The sequence below is a fragment of the Rhinatrema bivittatum genome, chromosome 2 (genome assembly GCF_901001135.1).
Source record: "Rhinatrema bivittatum chromosome 2, aRhiBiv1.1, whole genome shotgun sequence".
Classification (NCBI taxonomy): Eukaryota; Metazoa; Chordata; class Amphibia; order Gymnophiona; family Rhinatrematidae; genus Rhinatrema; species Rhinatrema bivittatum.
In genome coordinates, this window is record NC_042616.1 from 763,516,635 (window position 1) to 763,544,577 (window position 27,943).

The 27,943-nt window shown below is 41.1% G+C and overlaps 1 protein-coding gene across 1 annotated transcript in view; it reads left to right on the forward strand.

The window, feature by feature from the left end:
* The window catches only part of FER1L6 (fer-1 like family member 6), a 277,132-nt gene that overhangs the window by 53,994 nt on the left and 195,195 nt on the right, over positions 1 to 27,943 (forward strand). The window contains exons 7-13 of the mRNA XM_029591997.1: positions 1,030 to 1,108; positions 3,976 to 4,132; positions 6,529 to 6,715; positions 13,686 to 13,878; positions 16,030 to 16,379; positions 19,176 to 19,284; positions 22,801 to 22,987. Coding sequence (XP_029447857.1) covers positions 1,030 to 1,108; positions 3,976 to 4,132; positions 6,529 to 6,715; positions 13,686 to 13,878; positions 16,030 to 16,379; positions 19,176 to 19,284; positions 22,801 to 22,987 — 1,262 coding nt within the window. The remainder of the gene's footprint in view (positions 1 to 1,029; positions 1,109 to 3,975; positions 4,133 to 6,528; positions 6,716 to 13,685; positions 13,879 to 16,029; positions 16,380 to 19,175; positions 19,285 to 22,800; positions 22,988 to 27,943) is intronic.

Genomic DNA, 27,943 nt, shown 5'->3' on the forward strand with positions numbered 1-27,943 from the left:
TTCCAGGCAGCCAGCTGTGCAGCTGCAGAGGAAGGAAGCCCATGCTGCTGGTAGCTCACAGCTCCCTTTGGGCTCCTGGCCTTACATAAGAATAATTCCTGATAATCGTAAACCCTACACATCTACTGAAGCATCAGTGCTTACACCAAGGCCTCTCCCAGCAGCCCCGGCCCTCCACTTCTGCTGTGGGGCAGCTTGAGAACTGCCTTATAGCTTTTTTTCCTTCAAGTCGCCTAGAACTATCATCCCTAGGCGGGGCATGGGTGGGGCATGAGCAGGCCGGGGGCAACATCATTATGCGCTGTCCCGCTGAAATGCGCACCGGCATCCGACTGGCACACGGAACTTACTACTGCTCTGTAGAGCAGGTAAGTTGGAAAAAAAGGGGGTAGTTGGGTGGTTTTAGGAGTCAGAGAGGAGAAAGGAAAAGGCAGGTAGGTTAGCAAGGGGGTTAGAAAGTTCACTCCCAGTCCGTACCTTTATTGGAACACACTGGGAGGGAACTGGGGAAATGGCCTATCGTGTCGCCCTGCTTTTGTAAGAAAATCCCCCCCCCCCTTGTGTGCACAAGTTTGCACTCGCATACTTGTGTGTGCTGATATAAAATCGGGCGTGCATGTGCGCGCAGGTAGCCAATTTTATAACATGCGCGCGTATTATAAAATTGGCGCGTCCATGTGGCACGTGCCGGGAACAGCGCGCAACATGGAGGCCTGTGCGTGTCTTTTAAAATTAAGTTCTTATTTAAGACTTTCTTCTGTGCGCTGTTACAAAATCAATCCCACAAAAAGACAAACAATGCACCCATTTCCGGGATTGGAGGTTAACAAGTAAATAGATAAGTGCGTGCCCAGCACTACCTGCAGCTCCAGTAGAAGATGTGAAGTTGCACAGAGCAATGTGGAGGCTGGATTTCCAGAGCTTCTCAATCGGCAGCATTTTCTTCTTTCACGATGCACGTGTTAGCATGTATCCATATATGAAAAGGCAAAGCAGATTCCCATCCTTTAATATTCATTTATTTCACAGGTTTTACACAACAAATTGATAGGAAGCATTTTAATTGGGTCCTTTAAAGTCGACTTGGGGACAGTTTACAATCAGCCAGGTATGGAAAAAGTATTCTGTTCTTTTCTGTTTTCTTCAAGGAATTTGTATTTATTTCCCTGCAGAAACCGTTGATTGAAAAATATATTATATTTAGTGACTGATAATAACTGAAGGAGTCTATTATTTCATGGAGTACGGTGGCAAACTCACTCCTTCCCAGACTATGGCTCTATAACACTTAGGGCCTGATTCATCAAGGTCTATTCCCGGAGACATAAGCCTTTAGTGAATCGAGCCCTAAAGATTGCTTTAACACTCTGTCACCCTTTCAGGTTATCACTAGGGGTGTGCAGGCTTTGGGGTTTTTTGGGGTTTTTTTTCATTTTATTCATTTTTGTTTTATTGTTAGGGTGTTGTTTTGTTTAGGGTATTTTTAATTTAATTTTGTTTTATTTTTGGTAGGTGCTATTTGCCAACAACACACACTAAAATCTGGCTGCCAGCCTCATCCTTCCACCACCTAAATGTTAAAAAAAATAAAGCAGCCTCCCTCCTTCCCACGCTTGGCAAAACATTCCCCTACCACAGAGTCCTCCAGACCCCCCTCATCCTTTAACATCCCATCCGAAGGGTCTAAATGGGACAGGCCTGACCCCCATTCACTCCTGGCACAGCTGTGCCGTACTTCAATATGGCATCAGATGGGCCCGAGGCCAGCACTGGCAGGACAGGGCTGACTAAATCTTTCTTCTGCCCCATTTGGACCCCTCAGGCTAAGTTAAGGGGTGAAGGGGATGATTTGCCAAGTCCGGGGGGGGGGGGGCGGGACTTTCTTTCCCCCCCCCCTTTTTTTTTTTTTACTATTTCAGTTGTTTGCTTTTCTTTCGTTTGGTTTCAAACAAAAGCACATCCCGAGTTATCACTGTAAAAGATTTCTAGTCACGGTTCCTGGCAACCAGGGCAGTATCAGTGATAGAGCAAATCTTTAATGACAGATTCATCAGAATATCCCCTCCTTAGTGTGCTGTAATAGCAAGTGGTATGTGTATAAAAATGCAAAAAAGAAAATCACTTACTGAGATTAAAGACATTTTTAAAAAATCCATTACACAAATTTTAAAAAAAGCAATTGAACTTGTTGTCAAACATTTCAAATTTGAAACATTTCTTAGTTTCAAATTTTGCAGCAGGTTCTGAAATTACCTGCATTATGTCCGTTTGCATTTGTTGAAAACATTTTTTGGCACGGATTAAAAAATACAATTTTCTTGGTTTGCTAAATGCCAATGTTTTTTCTGATGACCAGTGTCTAGAATCTGTAGATTAATGGTCCTCGATTTCAGTCCTTGTGAGCAGCTAATAGGTTTGATTTTCAGAATAACCAAATAAATAAATGTAGTGCATGTTGTATTTATTGTTGATATCCTGAGAACCAGACCTATTGGTGACTCACAAATAGGGTCATTCATCAAAATGCGTTATGCAATAGTTATGTTACCGCATGGCGCGAATGCAAATTTTTTGAACGGGTGGGATTGGGGAGGGGTTTGGGTGGGATTAATGATGTTTTTAATGCCAGAAATAACTACACCTTTTTTCCTGGCATTAAGCGTGCGATATGCCCGAAATGGCCGTAACACAATTTACGATAAAGATTGCAAATTGCATTTCTGCCTTTTCTGGGCTTAGGGAAGGGAGAGGAGAGGAGTGGAGTAGAGTAGAGAAAGAGAAATGCTTTGGGGAGGCCTTCACAGTATTCAACTATTTATATCACTATAGGAAGGCCAGCTAATAACTCGAGGTGAGGTTTTGGTGGTGGTTTAGGGTTTAGGGGCCAGTTTGACATGCAGAGTGAGACGTACGAATAGCACAGTACACCACAGTGAAGACTGGAGTGAGGAAAGTCTCATAAAGATGAGATATCTACAATGTTTTCTTGCCCTAGCTTGATGGACTCTATATAACAGGGTACTATCATTTTGTACATCTCACTCTGCATGTCAAACTGGCCCCTAACCCTAAACCACCACCAAAACCTCACCTCGAGTTATTAGCTGGCCCTCCTATAGTGATATAAATAGTTGAATACTGTGAAGGGCTACCCAGAGGCTCTCTCTCTCTCTGTCCCTTTCTCTGGTATGCAGCCATTGTATAACACATGTGCATGATATAAAATAGCCTGGTTATGCTAAATCCCACTTCTATTGCATATGGTGGGGGATTTTTGAAAGTTAAACGAGTTAAGCCAGTTAAACCAGTACATCCCCAGTTCAGGGGTAGGTCCTCCAAACCCCCCCTAGTTTAATAGCCTTCACTCCCCCTATTTAGCTCTGACGTTTAAAACCCCGCAGGTCTGCCTAGTTTTCTTTATTTTATAACTTATACCTCCAAAAGAGCAGAAGTAAACTTACATGGCAGGAGATCTGGGCACTGGGCACGTGCCCGGGCATGTAAGAATTTGCACGCTCATCTCTGGTTCATGCCCCGAAATGCCCCGCCCAGACCCCACCCCCTTATTGAAAGCTTTGGAGATGTGCGCGCTGGGGAGGTACGCGCATATCCAGGCGGCTTTTAAAATCCACACAAGCCCGGCTTATCCACACTTTCCCCAATGAATGTGCCCGCCAGGCTTTTAAAATTCACCTTAAAGAGAGATTGGGGGGGGGGGGGGGGCACTGTTGTGGATCCTGAAGTTAACAGTCTAGGAATTTCACACAATGAGAAAGAAGGAAGATTAGTGGGAGTGGGTGCAGTGCCCTTTACTGTTAATGTATTTTGGTATCAACATGACTACAATTTTTGATCCGCCCTCTCCCCCTCAAGCTCTTCTGTTTTTAATTGCAATAATAGGAATTTACCTGTGAGCAAAAAACCACGATGAAAGGGTCACCGAAGCAGTTCCATTTCTTGTTTCATGTTTTGCAGGGCACCAGTTCTGTGATAAGTGGGCCATTCTCACAGATCCTGGTGACATTAGAACCGGAGTCAAGGGATACCTGAAATGTGACATCAGCGTTGCCGGGAAAGGAGACAGCATTCAGTCTAGTCAGAAAACCAGCGATGCCGAGGAACAAATTGAAAAGTAAATACCTCCCAGCTTCATCGCTTTGTGTCTGTCTTGTTTTGGGTGAGCTGGCAGAGATTAAATCCAGGCTCCCAAATCACCCACATTTCTAGCAGAATGATAGCCATCAACCTCAGCAAAGAAAAACATTAAAATCCTGGAAATGGTTCCTTTAGTTTTTGGCAAGGAAGTGCATAGCACTTCCTCTAGGCCAGGCCGAGCTGGCCCTCCCATATAATTCTGAAGCTATATTTCCGGTAAATAGCCGAGGAAGACATTTGGCTGTTAATATGATTCCATGATGCTTACGCCAGATTTGCTGCACATCAGGTAATTGTAGTGGACAAACAATTAATTATATATCATTTACATTTTGAGAGGTAGGATTCAGTGATGAATCCACAAGTGTGAGGGTAAGGATAAGATTGCAATATTCTTTAAAAAAAAAAAAAAAAAAAAAGTATTTCTGTGTTACAAGCACGATCCCAGTGTAGATGATACAATGAATTGACTGTCTTTGATTTGTTAATACTAAGGGGATAAACTCCTATTCTATTTCAACTTGCCTACACTTACAGTGATGATAAAATAATTTCATATATTAGGTGTTCTGTTTCTTTTAGCACCTATTTGTGGTGTATGTGGTTCAGTTACTATTGAAGTCTCCTTTAAGTAAAGTTAAACTGAGTTATATGAAGAATATTTTAGTACTTTCAGAGGCTAATTTTGAAAAGTCTGCATAGCAGCAAAGTTTGCATTTACCAAGTATTTTCAAAGTGAACATACGGGCGTAAATTCATTTTGAAAACACTCGGGAAATTGATCCAAGCATGCGCACGCATTTCCACACACAAACTTACTCCTGCTCCAGACTGGGCTTAACTTGTGTGCAGTAATTTATGCACATACGTATTAGAATCAAAACATAGTGCAAACATTGCAACTCTGCATGTCCCTTCCCCTACTCCCCTTCCCTCAATGCGTTGTATTGGTACTGGCCCTTTAAAAGTGACTTTTACATGGGAAACTTTAATCAGTAGGGGACTGTTGTAAAAAAAAAATATCTTTAGAGGTATTGTCTAATAGAGTAAAATAAGATGGTTTATTCAGACTAGCAAACCTTGAAGAGATGTGCCTCCTTTATGACCGGCTCTTCACTATCGAATTCCCTTCCGGTAAATATATGTAATATTAGAGATTGTTTGTTTAATATGTACTCTGCTTCAAATTTAGGAGGAGCAAACAAAAAAATTATTTTAAATAAATACATAAATATTTTTGCACAAGTCTAATCAAATTCTAAAAGTGTGTAAATTGCTCCCATAAAAAGATATGTTATATGCGTGACTGTGGCAATGGAATTGGCCAGAATTATGATAGCCTTGAGCAGAATTTAATATATTACTACAGTACTTACTCCTTATCATTTCTATAGGACTACTACACACATCTAGTATGAGAACCACCATAGGTGACCAAAAGGCAGATATATGTTTGTGCGAATAATTGTTTGTGAATAACATGAGGGATGTGTGAACACTCTTCCTCCTGTGTACTCCAAATATCTTTCTTCAAATCACGATCAATACCTTATTTTTTGTAAGACATTTCCCAAATATCTCTTTTTACAACTGTTGATATTCAGTTTTGTTTTCTTTTGATTTATAATGTTCACTTTCCAGAGGCAAAAATATTTTTGGTTTGCACGGGCTGCTGACATTTCAGAAGACTTACTATCTACCAGGAAACATTTCAAAGTTGCCTAATATCGTGGGACTCCAGCACTGGAGTGTCACAAACAGGTCGGGTTTTCAGGACATCCACAATGAATATGATTGAGATAGATCTGCACGCACTGCCTCCATTGTATGCAGATCTACCTCATGCCTATTCATTTTAAATATCCTGAAAACCAGACCTATTTGTGGCATTCCAAGAACAGTGTCGCCTACCCCTGTCTTAGAAGGATTTGCGAAGTTTAACTAATTCTCTGATGGAGAGAATTTAAATGGGGCCTTTTACCATTAGCAAAGCTTACAAATCTCTTTAAAAAGGTTTTTAATCAAACATAATTCAAAAGCATTTTAATAGATTTAATTGTCTTTATGCTTGGAAGAATCAGTGACTTTTTTAACCTTATCTACCTGATTAAAATATTTATAACTTTATGTTTGGCATAATACAGCCTGCTCAGATCTGAGCCTAAAAACTCCAAATTACTATTACTTATTTATATATTGGGACTAATCCAAGTCAAACCGAGATTTAGCCTCCCCCTCTCCAGTTCATCTGATCTGGGGACTAATAAGATCTTAACTAGGTCACAGCAAAATCATGTGTTCTCTTTTCATCATGGTTATAGTAAAAGAACATGACTCTGCTTACCTTAATCGTTTGTTTTACTCTGACTGCAGGAACCTCTTGATCCCCAAAGGATTTCCAACTGAAAGGCCATGGGCCAGATTCTATGTGAGAATCTACCGAGCAGAGGGCCTCCCGAAGATGAACTCAAGTATCATGGCCAATGTCACAAAAGCCTTTGTAGGAGACAATAAAGACCTTGTGGATCCATATGTGGTGGTCATGTTTGCAGGTCAAATGGTAATTACAGTAATCTACTAGTCTTATTAGAATGTTTTGATTTATATATATGTGCTTGCTTCATTATGCTCATTGACCAGGTGACTCAGATAAAGACATAAGCCATGTTTGTGGTTGAGGTCGACAAGAATGATGGAATATATGAAAACAATGGAACAACAGGCTCATCATAATAATTAGATACATCATTAGTCATAAGGTTTACAAACATGCCCAGTTATCAGATATCCTCGTAAAGCAGATTTGAAGCTACTAAGACTTATATGAACATTGAGGGCCAGCAAATAAAAAGAACCTTTTTTCAAATTCAGTGTTGTTCTGGGACAACTTTGCTTTACTTCTGGGAAGAATACATTTTTCTGCACATGGGAGCAGGGAGTCCAGAGTAATTGTTATGTGTCAACCTCAGTGACAGAATTTCCTGTCTTCCATCTAGTGGAAGTCCTCCATTTTGCCTATACAACAGTGATAAAGTATATGGATTCTGGAGACATAAAAACACATCTCCAACATTGTGATACACATTTACTGCCAGATATTGGAAGGAATAGTTTCCAGGCTGTTATTTGTCTGCATTTAACCAACTTGTTATTTATTTTATTTATATTTATTTATTTATTTAAATTTCTTATATACCGGCATTCGCGATGGGAGTCGCATCATGCCGGTTTACAAATAACAAGGTGTGACAACAGAATAAATACTTAATAACTTAAAAACATTAACATGTGATAGAAGAATAAGGTAGCAGTTACAATAAAACAGGGATAAAATGCAACTTGGAATGAAGAGAAGGCAAAAGAGAGATTAACACTGAGATAACAAAAGAATGACCAAGGTAAATAAAACCAAGGTAAATAAACCTGCCTCATTAAAAAAGATCTTGATCTATATGATCTATATATATATATATATATATATATATATATATGTTGATCTATATGATTTGGATTTTAGATTTAATTACTTGCCTTTCTTAATCTGAGCTCGAGGTGCGTTACAATACTACTACTACTTCTTAACATAGCGCTACTCGACATATGCAACGCCTTGCAAACAACACACAAGAGACATTCTCTGCTCAATAGAGCTTACAATGTAAACAAGACAAAAAAAGGTCACGAGTCAAACAGATACAGTAGATGCTCCAAGTTGAATGCTAGTGAATTTACCTGTGTAAAACTCAATTTTATGCATGTAAATTCGGCCTTCACAGTCCAGTTACCAAGATTTTTAAAATCTGTAAGTGATTCAAGTTGGGACCCCCTCCTTCATTTTGATGTCTACATTGCATATGTGCCGAAAATTTGAGGCTAAAATATTCCTGGTTTGAGTTTGACAGAATTATTGTATTTTCTACAGGTTTGCTGGGGAAACTGGCTGAAATTTCCCTTGCGTATTTATAGAATCTGAGTAAATTTGATGCATCTTTGCTATGGATTTGCTGATATGTAGGAATCCAAATTGAGTTTGCCTCTTGGGGATGTTTCTAAGCAGATGAAGCTCTTCAAACTCCAATGCAAATTTTCTAGTTCAAGTGGTTCACATAAAAAAAAGTTTGCCAGACTTAATTCAATGGATCCCCCAATTTTTTTATGGTTTCAAACTAGTTTGGGAACTTTTTTTTTTTTTTTTTTTTTAAATCAACTTTGTGCAACTGTAGCCTACATCAATGGCCATCTTAATTTCTAAATTTAGTTGTACATACTTAGGGCCTAATTTACTAAAAAAAAATGTTCCCCACAGAATAGGGGAAAAGCTATAGGAATGAATTTTCAAAGCTTTACACATGTAAAAACGAGCAAATGCACTACTAGAGTATTCCAAGTATTATGAAAGTTGAAAATATGTGCGTGTAAAAATAGGGGAGTCTAGATGCATTTTAAAAGACACAGGTGAACATTTACCAAATTAATCACTTATCTGGCATAAGTGATACTGAATGTGTTTATTGTGTAGTATTGAATGGGTCGGAGATCTGGGTGAACTGGCAGAGGTCAGGCTGAAGAACCAGGTAGGTCTCAATGATCTGGAGAAGGACTGGGTGACCCGGTGGGTTAATTGGTAAACTGATTACTGTTTATTTACCCACACGTATTAAAATTGGCTGACTTACGCTCACAAATCTGGACTTATGTAAGTCCTACTTTACTTTTGCGTGTAAATCATATTCACGTATATTTTTTAAATATTAGAAGTATGTGCATTGAACGCATTGATATACATGGTTTTAATGCATAACATGTATTTGCATGTAAGCGGGATAGAGATACATGTATTTCATGAACAGCACATATATCGTACTGTGTGGGCTAAAAAAAATACTTGCATATATCTTCTCGCGTGCATATATCTGCCGCCACGCACATTTGTTTGAAATTTATCCTCTTACAGGTGAATTTTCAAAAGGAGTTATGCATATAAATGTAACATACTGTTGTAGCGATTTTCAAAGCACATTCACTCACATTAAAAGAGTTGTGTGCATACAAATTAGCATATGTACATGAAAATAGCACATATTCACACAAGTGCTGTTTTATAAACCTCAAACATTCACGTGCAAGTAATGTGTGAATAAATGTTCTCATATAAAAAAATAAGGGTGGACTAGGGGCATTCAAGGGTGGGGCCACCATTTACATGGATAAGGTGCTATTTTATAATCTGTGTAAACGACTCATATACTGCTGTTACCTGTGTATGTTCACATCTGCTAATTATCTGATGTAAGTTAGAATAAAATTATTTATAGCCAAATACTGACTGGGTGAGGGATCTGGGTAAACTGGGGGAGTTCAGGCTGAAGAACTGGGAGGGGGGGGGGGGTCCTTGATGACCTAGAGATAGACTGGGCAAACTGGTGGACTAATTGGTAAAACTGTTAATTTCTTTCACACACCATGTAACAAAATGTAATGATTTACACATGTAAAAGCTAGCACATGCTAAGGAAATATGTGATTTAAATGTACTTGTGTAAATGATTACACACAAATACACGCGCCTAGCAGACTTGCGGCACTTATACGAATAAGTCTTAAAAAGTACCACTTGCTGGATAAATGGTGTGCATTTGCATGCATGATATAAAATACATTAGCATGCGTGCATGTGTGTCCATATAGCTTTGTATATGGGCGCGCTCACGCATATTTTAGTGTTATCCTCTCTGTGCACGTAACATGGGTAAAATCTATTGTCAATTCAATGGCATATACTGTAACAATTTTCAAAAGCCCACTTACATGTGTAAAGGGCATTTACACATGCAAAATTCAGTTTTAAGTATGTAAATCATAAAAACATGACTGTCACTCAAATGCTTCCCTGAACAGCATTGATGTTAACTGCTTTCTGAAATCCTTTTCATCAGTTTAAGATCTAAGTTGATGAGGAAGAAAGTTCCATATAACATGGAAAAATAAGAAAAGGCCCTGACCTTAGTTCTTTGTAAATGATAGGCGTTATTTGCAAGTACCCTCAAAAATGTTTTATTTGCTGATGGTAAATTACGACTGGGTCTATACCATTCCAGTTCCTTTTGTAGGCCGCATCTCTCACCTGAATTCAAAAGCTTATGCACTACAGTAATGATCTTAAATTTGGATCTCAGCCCCACCGCTAACCAATGCAGCTCCCTTAATCAGGTTGAATATGATCACTCCAATGCAGTCCCATAAGGATACGTGCGGCGGCATGTTGAACAACAAATTAGTTGGTAAAGCCTCATAAAGAGGGTTGGAATAAGTTAGATGACCTAGAACCAAGGCCTGAAGTGCAGTCCTAAACATGTCTTTCGGCAGGACATGTTTAACTGGTTTTATCAACTTCAACTTAGAAAAGGAAGATTGAGCCAGTCGATGAATGTGAGAGTTCAAGGTCAGCTGAGAATCCAGTAGGACTTCCAGATTCTTTACCTCAGTTAGGATGGGCAAAATAGTGTTCTCAGTTATGATTGGAGAAACCTTTAGAAGTAATGTTGGTGAACCCACTCACAACAATTTTATTTTTGTTAGAGTCAGAACTAATCCACTCTTTGCTAACCACTGCTTTACCCTCATAATATATGCTTGAAAAAAGGGCACTGGAAACCTACCATCATTATTACATGGAATAGAGATCTGCACATCATCGGCATAGATGAAGTATATCAGACCCAGTTCCCTTAACAGCCTTCCCAATGGGGAAAGGTAGAGACTGAAAAGGGTAGACGACAGTGCAGATCTCCCAGTCGCACATCCAAATCAATATCATACCATCTGGATTTAGTCTCTTCGATTTGGACTTGCGGTTATCTCCCATTTAAGAAAGAACCAAACTTTCCCCCGAAATTCCAAAAGCCTCCAACCAGGACAACACATCAAGTTGTATGAAAATGCCCACCTTGCCCTGAACCAAATGATATAACAAAGTGTCCATCAAGGACACTAGTAACAATTCTGTATTCTGTCCCTTGCAAAAACCAAATTGGTTTTCGACAAGGAGACCATGCTTAGCCATGTAGTCCTCCAAATAAAAAAAAAGCAATACAGCCTTTTCAATAATTTTTGCCAAGGTAGGCAAATTAGAAATTGGGCAAAAGTTAGAAAGATCACCAACAGCTTTATTTTTGTCCTTTTGTATTGGCCTAACTGTTGCCTTGTTTAATAACCCAGGCGTATCAGGGATTGGTTCTCAGTGATTAAAAATCAGACTCAAAGCGTGTCAGGCCCATTAAATATATTTAATTAAATCTGATTAACATTTTCTGTCTATTAAAAACAGATTTGAGTAAAATGTGGCCCTATGAAACAAACTTGCTGGTATTTGTGTCATTATGAGTTATAGTTCTCCCAAAAAGACACACGGGTAAAAACAAGATATTCAGTGTTTCTCTATAGACCAGTGCACAGCTGCTCACACATAAATGCAAATACAGTGACTAAGACGGTAACTTTCAAAGTGGCGCGTGGTGCACATGTGTGCACATCTGTCGGCTCACACCTGGGGACGCAGCTAGTTTATATCATATGTGCACGTTTAAAATAGATTTGCCCCACACACACTTAAAATTGAGCACACATGTGCTCAATTTTAAGTGGGAACGAGCATGTGTGCACAAATCCTGCTTCCACCATGTAAGTGGGGGATTTCAAATTGAAGCGCGCTGACATAATTGCCCATTTTACCAATTTGTTCCCAGTTTGCCCAGTTAAGAGATAGGATGTCCAAACTCCCCTAGTTTAATAGGCCTCCTTCCCCCCTGTTAGACCGCCCACCCTTAAAAACCCACCGATCTGTTTAGCTTTTTTTTTGTTCTATGACTTACACCCCATCCATAGCAAAAGTAAAGTTACACAGCAGGGGACACTGGCGTGCACTGGATCGCGTAAATATTTATGTGCTAATTTCCATATAAAATCCAGGAACACCAATGCCCCGCCCAGAACATGCCCATGGAATGTATGGAATGTACGGAAATATCCTGGCGGCTTTTTTGGCGCGTGCTGGCCCGACATATTAGCGCTTCCCCTAATTTTGGCGCATGCCAGGTTTTTAACGTTCACCTTTATGTGCTCACGTTTATTTCTTGGTCAATGGATCTTCCAGATATTAGTAGGAGCTGAATAAAAATGTTCATTTTGATCCAATTAGAATAAAGGGGGGGATCAACATTCAAACTGCCCCTCTAGTTGTACAGTCCATGGGTGCTTTGTACCTGAAAATCTTGTGCCTAGTTTTCAAAGGGACTTTGGACCTGTTTTTTGTGTTTTCTAATGCAATATTTCAGAGGTCAAAACACCGAGTTGGGCCCATTGCATTTTTTTGTGCGACCACCTCCTCCCAGTATGGACTCTTGTGCCTCATACAGTGCTTTCTGGGGGCAATTCTCAAAGGGATTTGCGTGGATTAATGGGAAATTTTCAAAGTTACCCATGCTGAGAGCTGGCATACTTTTCCCCACAGGGAAAAAAACGGATGGCCTATGGACCAGGGCTGGCACCAGGAGATTCCTCCTGCTTTTCCCTGTATTACTTTGCACCTACAAAGCATGCGGGGAAAGAGCCTGTCTTTGGCACTGGCCAACAGGCAAATATTTAAAGGAAAATGGTGCAGGATGCTTCCCTTTAAACATTTGCTTGCAGCTTCTACTGGGCTTCAAGTTGCTGGCTTAGCCACTGAAAATTGCCGCTTTCTATTACGCTACTAGAAAATATGAGGGTTAATAGAAATTTTGAAGCAGTTCTACATTTTAAAAAGGTTGAAAAGTCATCATAACAGAAACCATAACCTAATATGCTACATCAATCTTTTACTTTCTTTTGTGATTACCTGATCAGTGCTGAGTTGAATGCCAAGTGATAATAAGGACATTTTATGCCAGTTCTTGATAACTTATGAAATAAATCAATTTTGTTTTTCCTCATCCATCAGCGAGATGATTTTGAAGTTATTTTTCTTTGTCTCTTGAGATGCAGTAATGCACTATGAGCCTGTTTTATTTTCTGTATGAGAGGACCATAATATTGGAGGATTTCTCAGGCCATTAGGTATCCTAAGAAGTGTATGACGAGAAACACTACAGTATGTGCTGTATCATCACTTTTGATGGATCATTTCTCCAAGAAGAATGCCAAGTTTCCTGTGCTACTCAGCACTGAAAGTTTAGCTTATAAATTTGCTAAGACAGAAAGCCAGACCAAAGCGATTGCCCAAGCATAAGTCCACATCTGCCCCTGCCTGCCTCCCGCTGGAAGTGGTGATGGGATTGAAGAATGAATTAAACAGGCTCAGAGAAAGTCAAGGTTGCTGCCAGAGATCAGCACGGTCTGCATTTACTGCAGTAGTTAGGGGAAACAGGAAGATCAGATATTTCTTGCTGTCCTTATCTGCCATCATATTGAGATGCTTCTAGGATAAATCATACAGTAAACACACAAAATAATAAGTATATTTTGTTTCTCAACCTGCCTGTGTTTCACTTCAGGGTCGAACAACAACACAAAAGAACTCTGCTGCTCCTGTATGGCATGAACAGATTATCTTCAAGGAAATGTTCCCACCGCTGTGCCGTAGAGTTAAAATCCAGGTGTGGGATGAGGGAAGCATGAATGATGTGGCCTTGGCCACTCATTACATTGACCTGAAGAAAATCTCTGATGACCAGGAGGGGGATAAAGGTACAATAGTAAATGTTTGTTTCTGTCAAACCCACTGAAAACCTGAATTGCGATGTGCACTAACATTTGCATTTGTTGATATTAGAGAAACAGATTTTTTTCAATAGCCATAGCTCATTTTTTCATGAAGACATTTGAAAGAGTGTAAAGCAAGAACGATCACCCTTGGCATGCATGCCACGTGGTAGCATGCAAACTCTTCTTTGATGCTCTCCTCCACCCACTCTGCACACTGCTCACTGAAAAATGCTCACACAAAATAAACCAAAACACCAGTGGTAAGAACTTATAAATACATAGCAAAACCACAGTAATATGAAGTCACAGACAATGCAATCTTCATGAGACCTTCATAACACTGAGCTATATGTGTTTGCTTAGGGCCAGATTTTAAACAGTTGACGCACATAAAGCCCCGGGACGCATGTAAGTCCCGGGGCTTGCAAAAAGAGGCGGGGAGGGATGGGGTGTGGGCAGTCCGGGGCAGTCCAGGGGTGGGGCCAGAGGTCACCACAAGGGTTGGCCGTCGTGCGCAACTTACTTCAGCCCCAGGGCAGAAGTAAGTTTTGAAATAAAAGAACAAAGAAGGAAAAGGTAGTGGGGAAAAGGCGGGTGAGGCAAGGGAAGGGAAGGTGGAGTGGGGGGGTAGGAATCGGGGGAAGACAGCGCAGCTTGGTGCGCGCATGGTGCACAATTGTGCACCCCCTTGCGCGCGCCGACCCCCGATTTTATAACATGCATGCGCCCGGGTGTACATGTGTGCACGTGCACATGTATGCCGTGCATGCTCCTTTTAAAATCTACCCCTTAATGCTGTTCCAATTATGCTTTTGGAATGCAAGGTGTTAAAGACGCTCAACTCATAGGTCTCATAATTTTGTAAAGCTTTTTTTCAATATCAAAAAAGTGCTCTCCTTAAATGTGCACTAATCAGTGAAAGATAAAAAGTGAAAGAGCATGGTACTTATCTTATTTTAATTCTTATCCCAAATAATGCAGCAAATCTCTTTTGATGTAATCTCAAAACTTAAGTCCAAATTCTCTCTCTTATCATCGGATCTGTTTTATATTGAAAGCCCGACACGCAGCGTGTTTCGTTTCTTCTTCAGGGGCATCGGGAATATCACTACAATACTATAGAAAATCAAAGAATTACCTTGTTGTCAAGAATTGAAATGCATCATGAAATAAATTATTTACAATGGTTTCTCCAGGTCAGAAAACAGAGTTTCAAAGTGCTCTGCAATTTGCAATTTACATTATAGAAGCATGCGTTTGCATTATTAGACTTTCTAATATTTAAATACTATAGGACCAATAGGAAAATGTGAGTACAAAAGTAGCCAGTAGAAAGCAAGAACTAAAACAGATTGACTAATCATCTGATACTAAACCATAGTATACCAATTGATGGCTTCTTCAACCCCCTTCGGCAATTTAATATCCAATCAGAATATCCATTGTTGCTCCGTAAATTTAGCTGCACTAATGTATCACCAGTTCAATTGGAAATGGGTATAGATTCTATGACTGACCAAATTAGATAATCAAATTTGTGTTGAAATGTCAAACACTGTTTAACTATAGGTGTGTTCTTCCTGCAGTGTTCACTGATACTTATTTTAATTGCCCAAGATGATCTTCCAATGTAGAGTAAGGGCCATTTACATTGGAAAAAATGAACTACATTTAGTGAATTACAGTCCAAATAACTTTTTCTTCTAAACACCTCATGGGTGTTGGGATGTTGCCACATCTTGCCAGGAAGCATATTAGTGCTTATATCACACTCATTACATGGATGGTGTCCCAACATCAATCCATTGGGTAACAGCCTAGTCTGAGAAGGCAAATCCATTCTAATGATCTGATTTCTGATATTCATGCCCCTACTGTAAGAAATCAGTTATTTGTACTGTAATTCATTAAATGTAGTTTATTTTATCCAATGTAATTGGCCCATACTCTTCATTGGAAGAGCATCTCAGGCTAGCGAAGGTGTTGAATGAAGCCATCGATTGGTATACTATGGTGTTTGTGTTCTTCGAATTCTGGGCTGATTTATTAAAATACATTTTAAAGAGAAATGGTTTTCCTCTAAGCATTCCATAGTTTCTAAGGCCCATCACAACTCTTCTGCTTCCTTTCCAGGCTTTTTGCCTACCTTTGGGCCAGCATGGATCAATCTCTATGGCTCCCCTAGGAGCTCCAGCGTAATGGATGATCATCAGGAGCTCAACGAGGGCTTTGGTGAAGGTGTCTCATTCCGGGGTCGCATCCTAATCGAGATCGCTGTGGAGATCCTGTCAGGTGGGGCGCAGGAGTCAAAATTTTCAAAGATCATTAAAGAAATAAAACTACCTGCAAAAGACGCTAAACCGTCCAAAGGATCAGGAAAAGAAAAAGGAGAGAAAGGTGCAGAGGAAACTAAGCCCTCCCAAGCAACAGATAAGACCAACTCCACTCAGGTGGAGGTTGAACATTTTGATGTACCTCCAGAGGTTAGTGTAAAATACTTTGGCTGCTGCTTATTGCATTTGAAGTATTAAAGTATCTGATTGGATTTAGTTACAGAGAAGGGCGACCAAATTGATAAAAGGGATGGAATTGCTCCCCTATGAGGAAAGACTAAAGAGGTTAGGGCTGTTCAGCTTGGAGAAGTGACAGTTGAGAGGGGATATGATAGAGGTCTTTAAAATCATGAGAGGTCTAGAACGGGTAGATGTGAATTGGTTATTACTCTTTCAGATAACAGAAGGACTAGGGGGCACTCCATGAAGTTAGCATGTAGCACATTTAAAACTAATCAGAGAAAATTCTTTTACACTCAATGCACAATTAAACTCTGGAATTTGTTACCAGGGGATGTGGTTAGTGCAGTTAATGTAGCTGGGTTTAAAAAAGGATTGGATAAGTTCTTGGAGGAGAAGTCCATTACCTGCTATTAATCAAGTTGACTTAGAAAATAGCCACTGCTATTACTAGCATCAGTAGCATGGGATATACTTAGTTTTTGGGTACTTGTAGCCTGGATTGGCCTCTGTTGGAAATAGGATGCTGGGTTTGATGGACCCTTGGTCTGATCCAGTATGGCAATTTCTTATGTTCTTATGTTAAGTTAGTTACTATCTTGTAGGTCAGGAGTGGCTGACTCCAGTCTTCAAAAGGCACAAACCGGTTACCCCCATGCAGAAATGTTATACCTAAAATTACCATATAATGGAAATAGCGCTAGAATTTTTCTGGATCCTTGTAAAAACAGTCATTAGAAGTATTTTTCAAGCATTTCCAAATATTTTATTCAGAACACACATGAAAGTTTTGGTCCACTGACACGGACCATGTTTCACCATCGGGAGGGACTGAAGCCCAAGGAGGGCCACAAGGGGCCCCTTGCGGTTATGGCTCTGACTCACAGTGACGACGACTGGCGTTTTTCAAATCCTTTGATGGAGTCTTTTAAGGGCTTGACATCTACGAGTCTCTTCAAGCTATGCACTGCTAGTTTTGTTCAGTGCAGTACTTATCCGATCTTCTGCCACTCCCCTACCTTTATTTCTTTGAATTGGACGGCTGCTTGCCGTTGTTTCACACTTGCTCCATTCTTTCTCCTTTATTATGATTACCGTAAGGGTCTCCCTCTTCAAATTGTTCTAACAATTTATCTCAGCATTTCCACGACACATTTGAAGATCACTGTTGAACTCCTTGGGCTTCTGTCCCTCCCGATGCAGCCCTTGTGGTGAAACACGGTCCATGTCGGAGGACAGAAACTTCCCTGTATGTTCTGAATAAAAGAATTGGAAATGCTTGAAAAATACTTTCAATGACTGTTTGATGTGACCACTTTTACAAGGATCCAGAAAACCTCTAGCGCTTTTCCCGTTGCTATAGGGTTGTTCACCATTCAGTATAGCACTCATCCTCGCCACCACATCGCTTGCTGTACACCTAAAATTACCACAGGTATCATCCGTGCTTATCCCATGCCTTTCTGAACTTCACCACCTATTCTGAGCGGGTCCTGCATGCGTCCGCCACCCTTTCCTAATGTTGCTCCTGAGCCTGCCCCGTTGGAGTTTCACATCATGGCCTCTAGTTCTAGTTCACTCCTTTTGCTGGCATTTAGGCTCCCTTGGACAGATGCTGGGTTTCCTGACTCCCAAGCACCCTTCTTGCTTGAATCTTGCTCCTTCACACCTCTCTCCCCTGTACTCCTTTCGACTCCTGGATCAGAGCCCAAGTTGGGCAGCTCCCTCATTTTTTTTACTTTCTTTCTACCTCTAGACAGGCACCTGACACCCACTTCCCGCTCCTCCTGTGAAGATCTTTGTTCACACGCAGAGCTCAGATCAGGGTCTTCTTTCTCCCCCAAGGTGAGAGGGTTTTACTCCCTCAGAGCAGGGCTCCCCCTCACTGCTGGATCCCTCAGAAACAAAATACTTATAGTCTGGGTGGCCCTCTGGAGTCACTGGGGACAAAAGGTAGGCTTTTCCCCTCTTCCCCATATTCCAAACTCCTGCAGAGAGATGAGAGACTGGACTTCCCTCTATTGGCCCAGGATATTCTCGGGCTTTACTGACCAACACCCTGGACCGCCCCATTGAGATCACCCCTAAGGCGAGGTTCCATGGCAAATGGTTCTGTCTAGAAAGTGTCATCTGCTGGGAGGAGCACGATCCTTAATGATGGGGGCCAAAGGCCCCTTTACTTATGAAAAGACAGATTGCAGCAAGAAAAATCATTCTTAACTGCTGCCGGGCATCACCAGTAATTCTCTGGCTTCTGCACCTACCATGGAGACTGTACAGTAACTTTTATGCACGCCTGTTATTAACCACATGCCATTTGCTAAATAATACATTTTACAGTAAGTAGCACCTCTAGAGCAGGGATTCCATAGCCTTTCCTGATGATCCCCAACCTCAGGTGTTCATGATCTAGATCTGGGATTCTCCAGGGAAAACCTAGTGTTCTGTGGCCTTAAAGCTACAGGCTCTTATTTGCTTCCAGCAGAGAACTTGTGTTCAGCAATCTGGAATACACTCATTTTAACAACTTGGGTTACACATTTTTTTTTTTTTTTTGTGGATTTACAGAAAACCTGTGGGGTAACCAGGGCTCTCTACCTGCTTTAGAGTGATTAAATTTCAATGCTTAAATATGGCAAAGTAGCTCAATGATCTGATATTCTCTCATGTCTATCTTCTAGCTTTACCTGCTAACCTTAGCTAATGGCTAAGGAAACTAATTAGGACCTCCAGTTTCAAAATTATAAACACACTTTTCCTTTTCAGATCCATCAAGAGGAATGTGAGGATTTCCTCTTATTTGGTTCGTTTTTCGAGGCCACCATGATTGACAGGAAGACTGGGGATAAAGGGATCAGTTTTGAGGTAACTGTAGGTGAGTAGCTAAAGGTTTCTGTTCACAGCAGATTCGTGTGCACAGAAGTAAAGCCGTAGGTCAGAGGTTCCCGACCTTTTTGGGAGCGTGAACCCCTTTTCAACTCCAAAATTTTCACAGACCACCCCACAAGCTTCTCATTTCATTTTCACCTGCAGTTATGCACCCAATATAGAAAAGTTATTAATGTAATAACGAGGAAATAATTATGGGGTAGATTTTCCACTCCTCGGGCGCGCGTCCATGTGTGCTCGCTTCCCGGCGTGCACACATGAACGCTCCTATTTTCTAACATGCACGTGCCGGCGCAGGCATAGTATAGAAAATCTGTGGGCCGCATGCACGTGCGCACCGGATTTTATAATCCATGCGTGTATGTGTGGGCGGCACGCGCAAGAGGTGTGGGGGGGAGGACGACTTCTGCAATTTCCGCACGAGCTGAAGTAAGTTGCACGCGCTGACAGCTGGGTCTTCAGGACAGTGAACAATGGCACTGTCCCACCCAGAACACACTCCCCCCGGCCTGCCCCTTCGAAGAGGCCTGGCACTTATTCGCCTACCGGCGTTTATTCGTGTGGCCGGGCCTCTTCGAAAATTCACCTGGCACGCACAAGGCCCAGCCACGCGTGTAAATGCCAGGATTTACGCGTGCGGGCCTTTTAAAATCTTCCCTTATATATACTCCAGTCTCATTCATGATATATAAAACTTATTAAATAATGCTTGCTAATATAAATGGAATACATATAATTGCAAAGCACAGCAGTAAATGTGCAAGAATATACTCATATTCGGTAATTTATTAGTGTAAGTGTAGCCACACAGCCGGATCTGTCTGGATCGAGACCGAATGAGGGGGAATGGACTGGTGAAGGGGGAGAGAGAGAGAGAGATTGGTGGGGTAGGAGAGAGAGAGATAGACTGGCGGAGATGGACTGGTGGAATGAGGGAGAGACAGATTGGTGGAGATGGACAGATGGAGGGAAAGAGAGAGAATGACTACAATGGACTGGTGGAGGGACAGAAACAGACTGGCAAGAAAGGGACTGGTGGAAGGAGAGTGAGACTGGTGGGGATGGACTGGTGGAGGGAGAGAGAGAGACTGGTAGAGGACTAGTGAAGAGAGGGTCTGGTGAGGGTGGACTGGTGGAGGGAGACAGAAAGAGACAGACTGGTGGGGTGAAATGGTGGAGAAAGACTGTTGGGGACGGACTGGTGGAGAGAAAGAGAGGGGATAGAGAGGCTGGACTGGTGGAATGAGAGAGGGGGATTGGTTGGGATGGACTGTGGAGCAAAGACAGAGAGTGAGAGACTGGTGGGGAAGGGGGAAGGAGGGATGTTTTATACAAGCCTACATTACTAAAAGGGAAATGTGGAGAGAGGTTTGGTGCATATATTCCGATTCCAACCTCCTCCTCCCAAGAAGGTTTTTTTTAATTTTTAATAAAGAAAATCACTTGTGAGAGGGAAAGCTTACGGTTAGTTTGATCTTGGTGGGGGCCAAGTGGCTCTCTCCACAGCTGCCTGTTACCAAACTCCATACATGCAGAGACATCTGATCGAATCACTTAAAATTATTTTGATAGTGGCATTATGTTAAGAGGAAAATTATCAAGGCCATTAGAAGGCTAATCAAGAACCCTGAAGTTTCATTAACAGCAGGGGTGGAAGAACCAAAAGGGTACTAAAGGCCAAGAGTAACAGATAAGTATGAGAGAGTGAGATTAAAAAAAAAAAGTGTGAAAGTTTGCTGGGCAGACTGGATGGGCCATTTGGTCTTCTTCTACCGTCATTTCTATGTTTCAGTAAAAAATCACTTGTAGTCAGAAATGAAGTGCTCTCGCCGAAACATCTCATGACCATGGGTCAGTTGGAAATCTTCTACAGGACGGATCTGCTTTAACTGAAAGATGTCAAGTGAAAATTGTTTTCTCTGAAAGCATGCAGTTCATCGTATTCACAAAAGTGGGGATCACATGACCACACTTAGCAAACAACAGAATCTTCCAGAGCTCTCTGGAAAACCTCCCCATAGTTTCCTTTTGACTGAAACAGATTTGGTTTATACTTTTGTAATTGTCTCTGAGGAAATCAGTCAAAGTGGGAACTTTTCCCAATAATTGATCATCCATAAACAGGGTGCATTGCTCCACTCCAATATTCATTCTCTGGTCCCCGTAGCCTGAAAGTTGAGAGAATAGTTGCTCGGTTTCTTAGACAAGGTTTTTCAAATCCTTCTGGCTTCTGGAATCCATCCAGAGTGCTTCGTTCAACTCAACAGGGCTTGTTAGACATCCCTTCAGTCAAACTCGCTTGTCTTTCTTCCGCTAGAGAGACAGCTTTTTCTGTAACAGCACCAATGGTATGGAACTCCCTACCAGTTGAATTGAGACTGAACCCTTGCAGTAAGATATTTAAGTCTATGCTCAGGAGCTTTCTTCTGCATCAGGCCTGTTAGAAGATGTTGACAATTTTCTTAAAGGCATTTGATATAGATGATTTAATCAATTAACACCTTTTTGCAAAAGGCCTTTTAAAACAATTTGATTTTTTTTTTCAATCATATTTATTGCAGATGTTTGAACTAATTATTAATTTATAGGTTGTTTTTATTGTTTTGTTTATGTAAATAATTATTTTATGTATGTTTTCTTTGTATCTCGCCTCAGCCTTTTAGTGTGAGGTGATTAATAAATTTATAAAAACAAGCAAACAAACAAGGAGGACTTAAGGTTTTAAACAAATGATGTTTACCATCTGGTTTATACAAGTCACGCAGATCCACCCACCTTCCCTTAGGAATTGTTCCATGCCCCAGTCAAAGCTAAATAATAAAACTGGGGAGTGCCGGGGGGTCTGCAGCAGCAGGGGAAATACCATGCGAGAGCAGGGAAAGGCTTTTGCAGAGCTTTGGAGGATTCTGTCCATTTACCAGCAGGTATGGTTATATGACACCACTTGTATGATTGCTGTCTTCAGAGAACTCCTGTTATAGGAAAGCAAATTTGCTTCACTGTTAATACAAATAAAATAGGTTCGAGCTTTGTTTCCGGCCCGCCGCGGGAGATTTCATATTTCCCGCGGTTCGGGCCTATAAAATTCAGGGAGACCCGAATTTCATTTTAGTGTGCACTAAACCCGAAAACGAATTTTTCCTGAAATTTCGGGAAAGATTCCTTCGGGTTTCGGGCGCCCCGAACCAGGATTTCGTTGAAATTGCCTAATTTGTCCTGGACGAGTGCACATCCCTAGTATTTCTATGCATGTATTGCTGTGTGTTATATCTTACATATAACACCCCTACTTTCTTTCTCAGTCAACACTAGTTTGTCAGTTACCCTCGAGAAATCCCTGCTTGGTGCTACACCCTCTGTCCTCTTTGTAAGTGCTCGGAATATATGGGGTATGCAGGGATTTGTGATCGATTGATCACGTCCCCTCATTTCTTTTAGGGTTCCTTTTGTCTACCACTTGTATGAAGGTATATTTTTCTTGATGTATTTTTCATCTCTGCAGGTAACTTTGGGACTACCCTAGATAAGGTGCCATCGGCAGCTGGGGCTAAGAAGAAGACCGCAGATGCTGCCGACGGGGAAAGTGCCGCACTTTTACAGTCTGCTGAAGAAGAATCTTCATCTGAAATCCCACAGTCCTTCCTGTCCACCACACAGTCTGTGAAGCCAGTCATAACAGAGGGGAACAGGTAGATCTTTTAGAGAATAATGATTGGCGCTTACACTGAAATAAGCTTACAGCTGCTGTTGTCTGTACTTGTAACTCTGCTCAAAGGTCACCCTTCCAAAATACTGCATTATCTGAGCCATTGAGCCTGCAAAGGTAACTAATATGTCCCAAAGCTATAAAACCTGGCCACCTTAATTGCATGTTATTAATTATAACTTATTAACTGAACTCATAGATATAAAATATTGCATATTTTATTAATTAAATTTTATTTATTTACACGTTTTTATGTTCTGCCTCTTCTAAAAAATATATTTGTCCAGGGGGATTACAAGCATCACATTCATATACAAATCATATCACATACAAATATACAAACATCAAACATAAAATACTTTTGTTCTTTTGGGGGGGTTGATTTTCTAACAGCCCACCTAAATTTTAAACCAAAAGCACGCATAAGTTATAGCAGTTTTCAAAGGGAAAAGCCATGCACACTTTCCCTTTTGTGAAGTTCCCCACCGAAACTTAAACCTGCGCAATATTATGCCTGCCAAATTGTGCGCAATTTACACACTTACTTTTAAAAAATGCAAACGTAAGAATCTAAGTGCAAACGCCCTCCCCCCAATTCTACCCCCAGGAATGCTTTTCCTCCCTGCAGATAAAAGTGATGTGTATGCAGGCTGTACAGGCTGGAGTTTGCACATCTGATACGCAGGTAATTTATAACAGAAATATAGCAAAGAATAAATCTCCAACAAATCACATGAATTATCATGAGCTTTATTAGTGTTAACAAACAGAGCAAAGGAAAATAGATCAATTTAGAATGAAAACTTTGTAGAATGAAAAAGACCCAATGACTCCAAAGACTGCTTGCGGCTGTGAGTGACAGCCTTTTCGAAGATAATCAGGTTGGGTGAAAAAAACACTTAAGTGACTTCAATTCCTAGTGGAAAGATTTGGTATAAGGAAGGTGGTGTGGGGTATATGGGGGTCTGGCACTGTATCTGAAAAGATACAAACCTATACAGAGGGAATGGCTTACATCCATCCAGGAAAGGTCCTTAGCCAGTGACTGAAACGATACTTAGCCCGACTTTTAAACTAGGCAGGGGGAAAGGCACTGACTATTCCCACTCTGCAAAATACTGAGATAAACAGGGTAATGCTTCCAGAGATAAAAGTCCAAAACCAACTATGCAATAGAAATGGTATCTGGGAAATGGCAGAAAAGAGTGGAGGGCTACTTAATGAAGACCTTACTAGAGTGCAGAAACAAAGGAAAGCAAGAGAGAGAATACCCGAACATCATCTGGGGAGAACTGAGCTGCATAACGCTGCCCACCTTGAGTGATTCTGCCCCCACCATCAGCCCTGGCCCCAGGGACTTGAACAGGATGCTGGGGCTGCCGGAGACGGAGACCAGCTGGCACCAGATGACAGACCTGGTGCCCTGCGTGGAGCGCTCTCCCGCCGTGTTTCCTTGGCCTTTGAACTGAGCCACACAGGTCCAACCAGTTGAACGGCTGCATCCCCCTCCAACATCATCCCTGGCCCTGAAAGGATGCTGTGGCCTCCCCTCTGCTTGCAGCTGTCCAGCAGCCTCTCGCTGTCTCTTAGCCTGCAAATGAGAGTTTTCAAGCCTGCTTGATTACGGATGGGTCTGCACCCCCGGGGAGCCTGTTCCCCAGCAGCCTGCTGTCTTTCCATCCAGGCCCTTCTCCTGTAAAGCAGGAGAGGTGCAGACCCTGGCCCGGATTACAGATATGCAGTTTCCCTCTAAAAGTGGGTATTTTGGGGCTTTACTCTGGTACACCCTAGCTGGAGCACTGGGTGGAGTTCTGCAGGCCACACTTTGTGGGAATGGAAGCAGTTCAGATATGTCACCACTATCTTTGCATCATTACTGAGACGATGCAAAGTCTGCAACACAAAAGACCTACACAGAGGAATGAGGATCTCAGAATGACAAAGGCATAATTGGACAGGATACAACTGCTAATCAACATTTTTGTAGAATCATTAGCCATATGCAGCACCGTACAGGTACACACTAGAGAAAGTCCCTGCTGACAGTTTAGAGAGAAACAGGCTAATGTTTAGCAGGCTTCAATAAAAGTCAGGAAGGTAGCATTTTCCATAAAATAAACTTCAAGGACAAGGGAGTCAATTTGAGCAGACTTTAGACAGATCCAGAGGATGACGGTAAAGGCAAGGGAGAGAGGTGACTGGAAATTGAGTAGGGTCTGCAGTAACTTAACAGATGGGGCACCTGGGAAGATGGGGCACCTGGGAAGACAGCCGTTACAGTAGCAGGTACAATATACCCCTCGAAACTTAGTACATCACCTGTAAACATTCTGCGCTCTCTAATGAAACGCTGGATAGCTGTCTCTCTGCTGACGATATATATATTATTTTTTTTTTGCACTGATGTCAAACGAGAGCCTGTGAAAGGGCTGAGCTATTATTCCATTGGCCTGGAAGTCATCTTTCAAATCAACACACCATAACAGTGCTAAAGTTTTAAACATTTTGATTACTTCTAAACACTTTAAGGAAACTGTGTGTTCCCAACACCCGGAGGTCCTCTCTGCAGAATAAATCTCAGAGTAACAAGAAAATGGAAAACTCTAAGAACAATAAATTTTCAGCCTACTAGCTTTTCACTAATACAAGAAACTTTTGAACAATACCAAACCTTAACTTTAAGGTCAGCGTATAGTCCTTCACCTACCCTACCAGTCTGAAGACTACTGAAATTGACTCAATATCTTTTTTTTATGATTCCTTAATTATTGCTATTATTATTAGGATTTATTACCTGCCCTTTATAGTAGGAAATTCACCCAAAACCAGGTACGACATATTAGAAGGGTAACATACAAACACTGATCAGTAGCAGCTTAGAGTTCTAGTCTGAATAAGGTGCATGTAAAGACTAAACTTGAAATATATCAGAGGTAATGACTAAATTTAAAATAACTTAGCAGTAATAACGAAACTTGAAATAAAATAAATGGAGTCTAGGCAAAATAATAGGCAGTCTGTCACAATCAGTTCAGCTTTCTAGGATGGAGGCAGCTATGAATTGGCAGTAAAGGCCTAGCGGAAGAGCCGAGCTTTTACTTGCTTCCTGGAGTGGGAGTGGTTATGCATTTGCCGGAACTCTTATGGGAAAGAGTTCTACAGGGCCAAGTGCTGCTCCCCAGAAGGATCGTTGCCAGGTATCAGTTCTCTAAATTTCTATTGTTGACGGAGTTGTTGTTATAGAGGTCCAAGTGAGGATCTTAGTGGTCTGAAAAGCATCTATAAGGATAGACTTTCTCTCAAGTAGATAGGTCCCTCTCTTCTTAGAACCTTGAAAATCCATCTGGTAGAAAGGAATTTTGGCCCGCCCACCAATCAGAACATCACCTCAAGGACCCTGATTGACAGCCTTTAGTCTGTCTTAATGCCATGTTCCTCTCTGGAACTACTTTATTAGCTTCTACTCAAATTTGCATTAAGCCTTTCCTATGCTTTTTCCGTGGCTCTTCATGTATCGTCTGTCAAAAATGACCCCATGGGCAGAACAGACAAAACCTGCTTTGTTTATCAAACATGTGGATACTTGGTTTCAGGGCTCCAGTTAACATCCATGTAAAAGCATTTTATGTCTGAAATATGTAAAAACCTCCAAAAATAAGACTTCTGTTAAGTTCTTTTTTAAAAACAAAATGTGGGACTTTTATTATTATTATTTTGACTTCCAAAAACATAAGAATGATTCCAATTTTGGATGCATGTAATCTGTGTACTTCTAAAAATGAAAAAGCACCATTTCCCCTAGGAGGTACGCCATGTGACAACAAGCTTAGAATACTGCAGTGTTTTGCTTTCATTCACATTTTTTTCACTGGATTGTTTCAGAAAAATTACCCAACACTTCTAATTCTCTATGATAGGTTCCCTGTATATTGCCAAGCAGATCTGGATGGAAAATACAAAATATTCCATTAAAAGAATACTATTAGATCAACAATTGAAGACTTAAGCTGACAGTAATAATAATTCAATTTACAATTAAACTAAAACCCTTAGTATTGTTTTTAGGTGTTCTTCCATTAAGTAAAGCAAGAACATTTTATGTAGAAATCCATCTGTCTGTCTGTCTGACCAAACAGAATGATATTTTACAGATATTTTACAGTTTATACTTGGGTAGTTAGTAGTTAGAAGGCTTAAATATTCATGATTGAAAACTTTGTGGGAAAGGTTATTGCCTTCCATTTTGTGGAGTTTGGTTTCTCCTTATTTTGGTTGCATTAGAGTAAACTCGTTAGTAGTTGCCCAAGCTACGCAAGAACGCCACGCCCACACATGTACTCATGGTGGGAGAATACTTTCTGTACTTGATATTTTATACCCGAGTAGAGATTAGCAAAAGTTTTAGAAAGGCTTTTGATTGTTCCTGCAGTCATGAGTTTGGGGTGCAGTTGTACTCATCCAACATAAGAATGTCCCCATGTGCCAACATACTGACACATGGACAGTACGAACATAGCATGAACAACTGAAAATTACACTAAGGAGGGAATCCATAAGAATAATCATAAACCGTACAGAGGGGGGTCATTTATCCAAATGCGCTAAAGCGTTTTCGCATGCGTTAAGGGCTTATCACATGTGATAGGCTCTTAACACATGTGGGCCACTTTGACATTCAATGTGAGATGTACGAACAGAACAGTGGTCTCTTGTGAAGACTTGATGACCTACAGAGAGAGGAAACTCACCCAAAGATGAGATTTGGGCAATGTTCTCTCCACCTAGCTTGATGTTACCCAGGCAGAGTGTCCATCAAACTAGGTTGAGAGAACCTTGCACAAATATAATCTTGGAGTGAGTTTCCTCACTCCGAAGGCCATCAAATCTTCACAAGAGACCACTGTTCTGTTTGTACATCTCACGTTGAATGTCAAAGTGG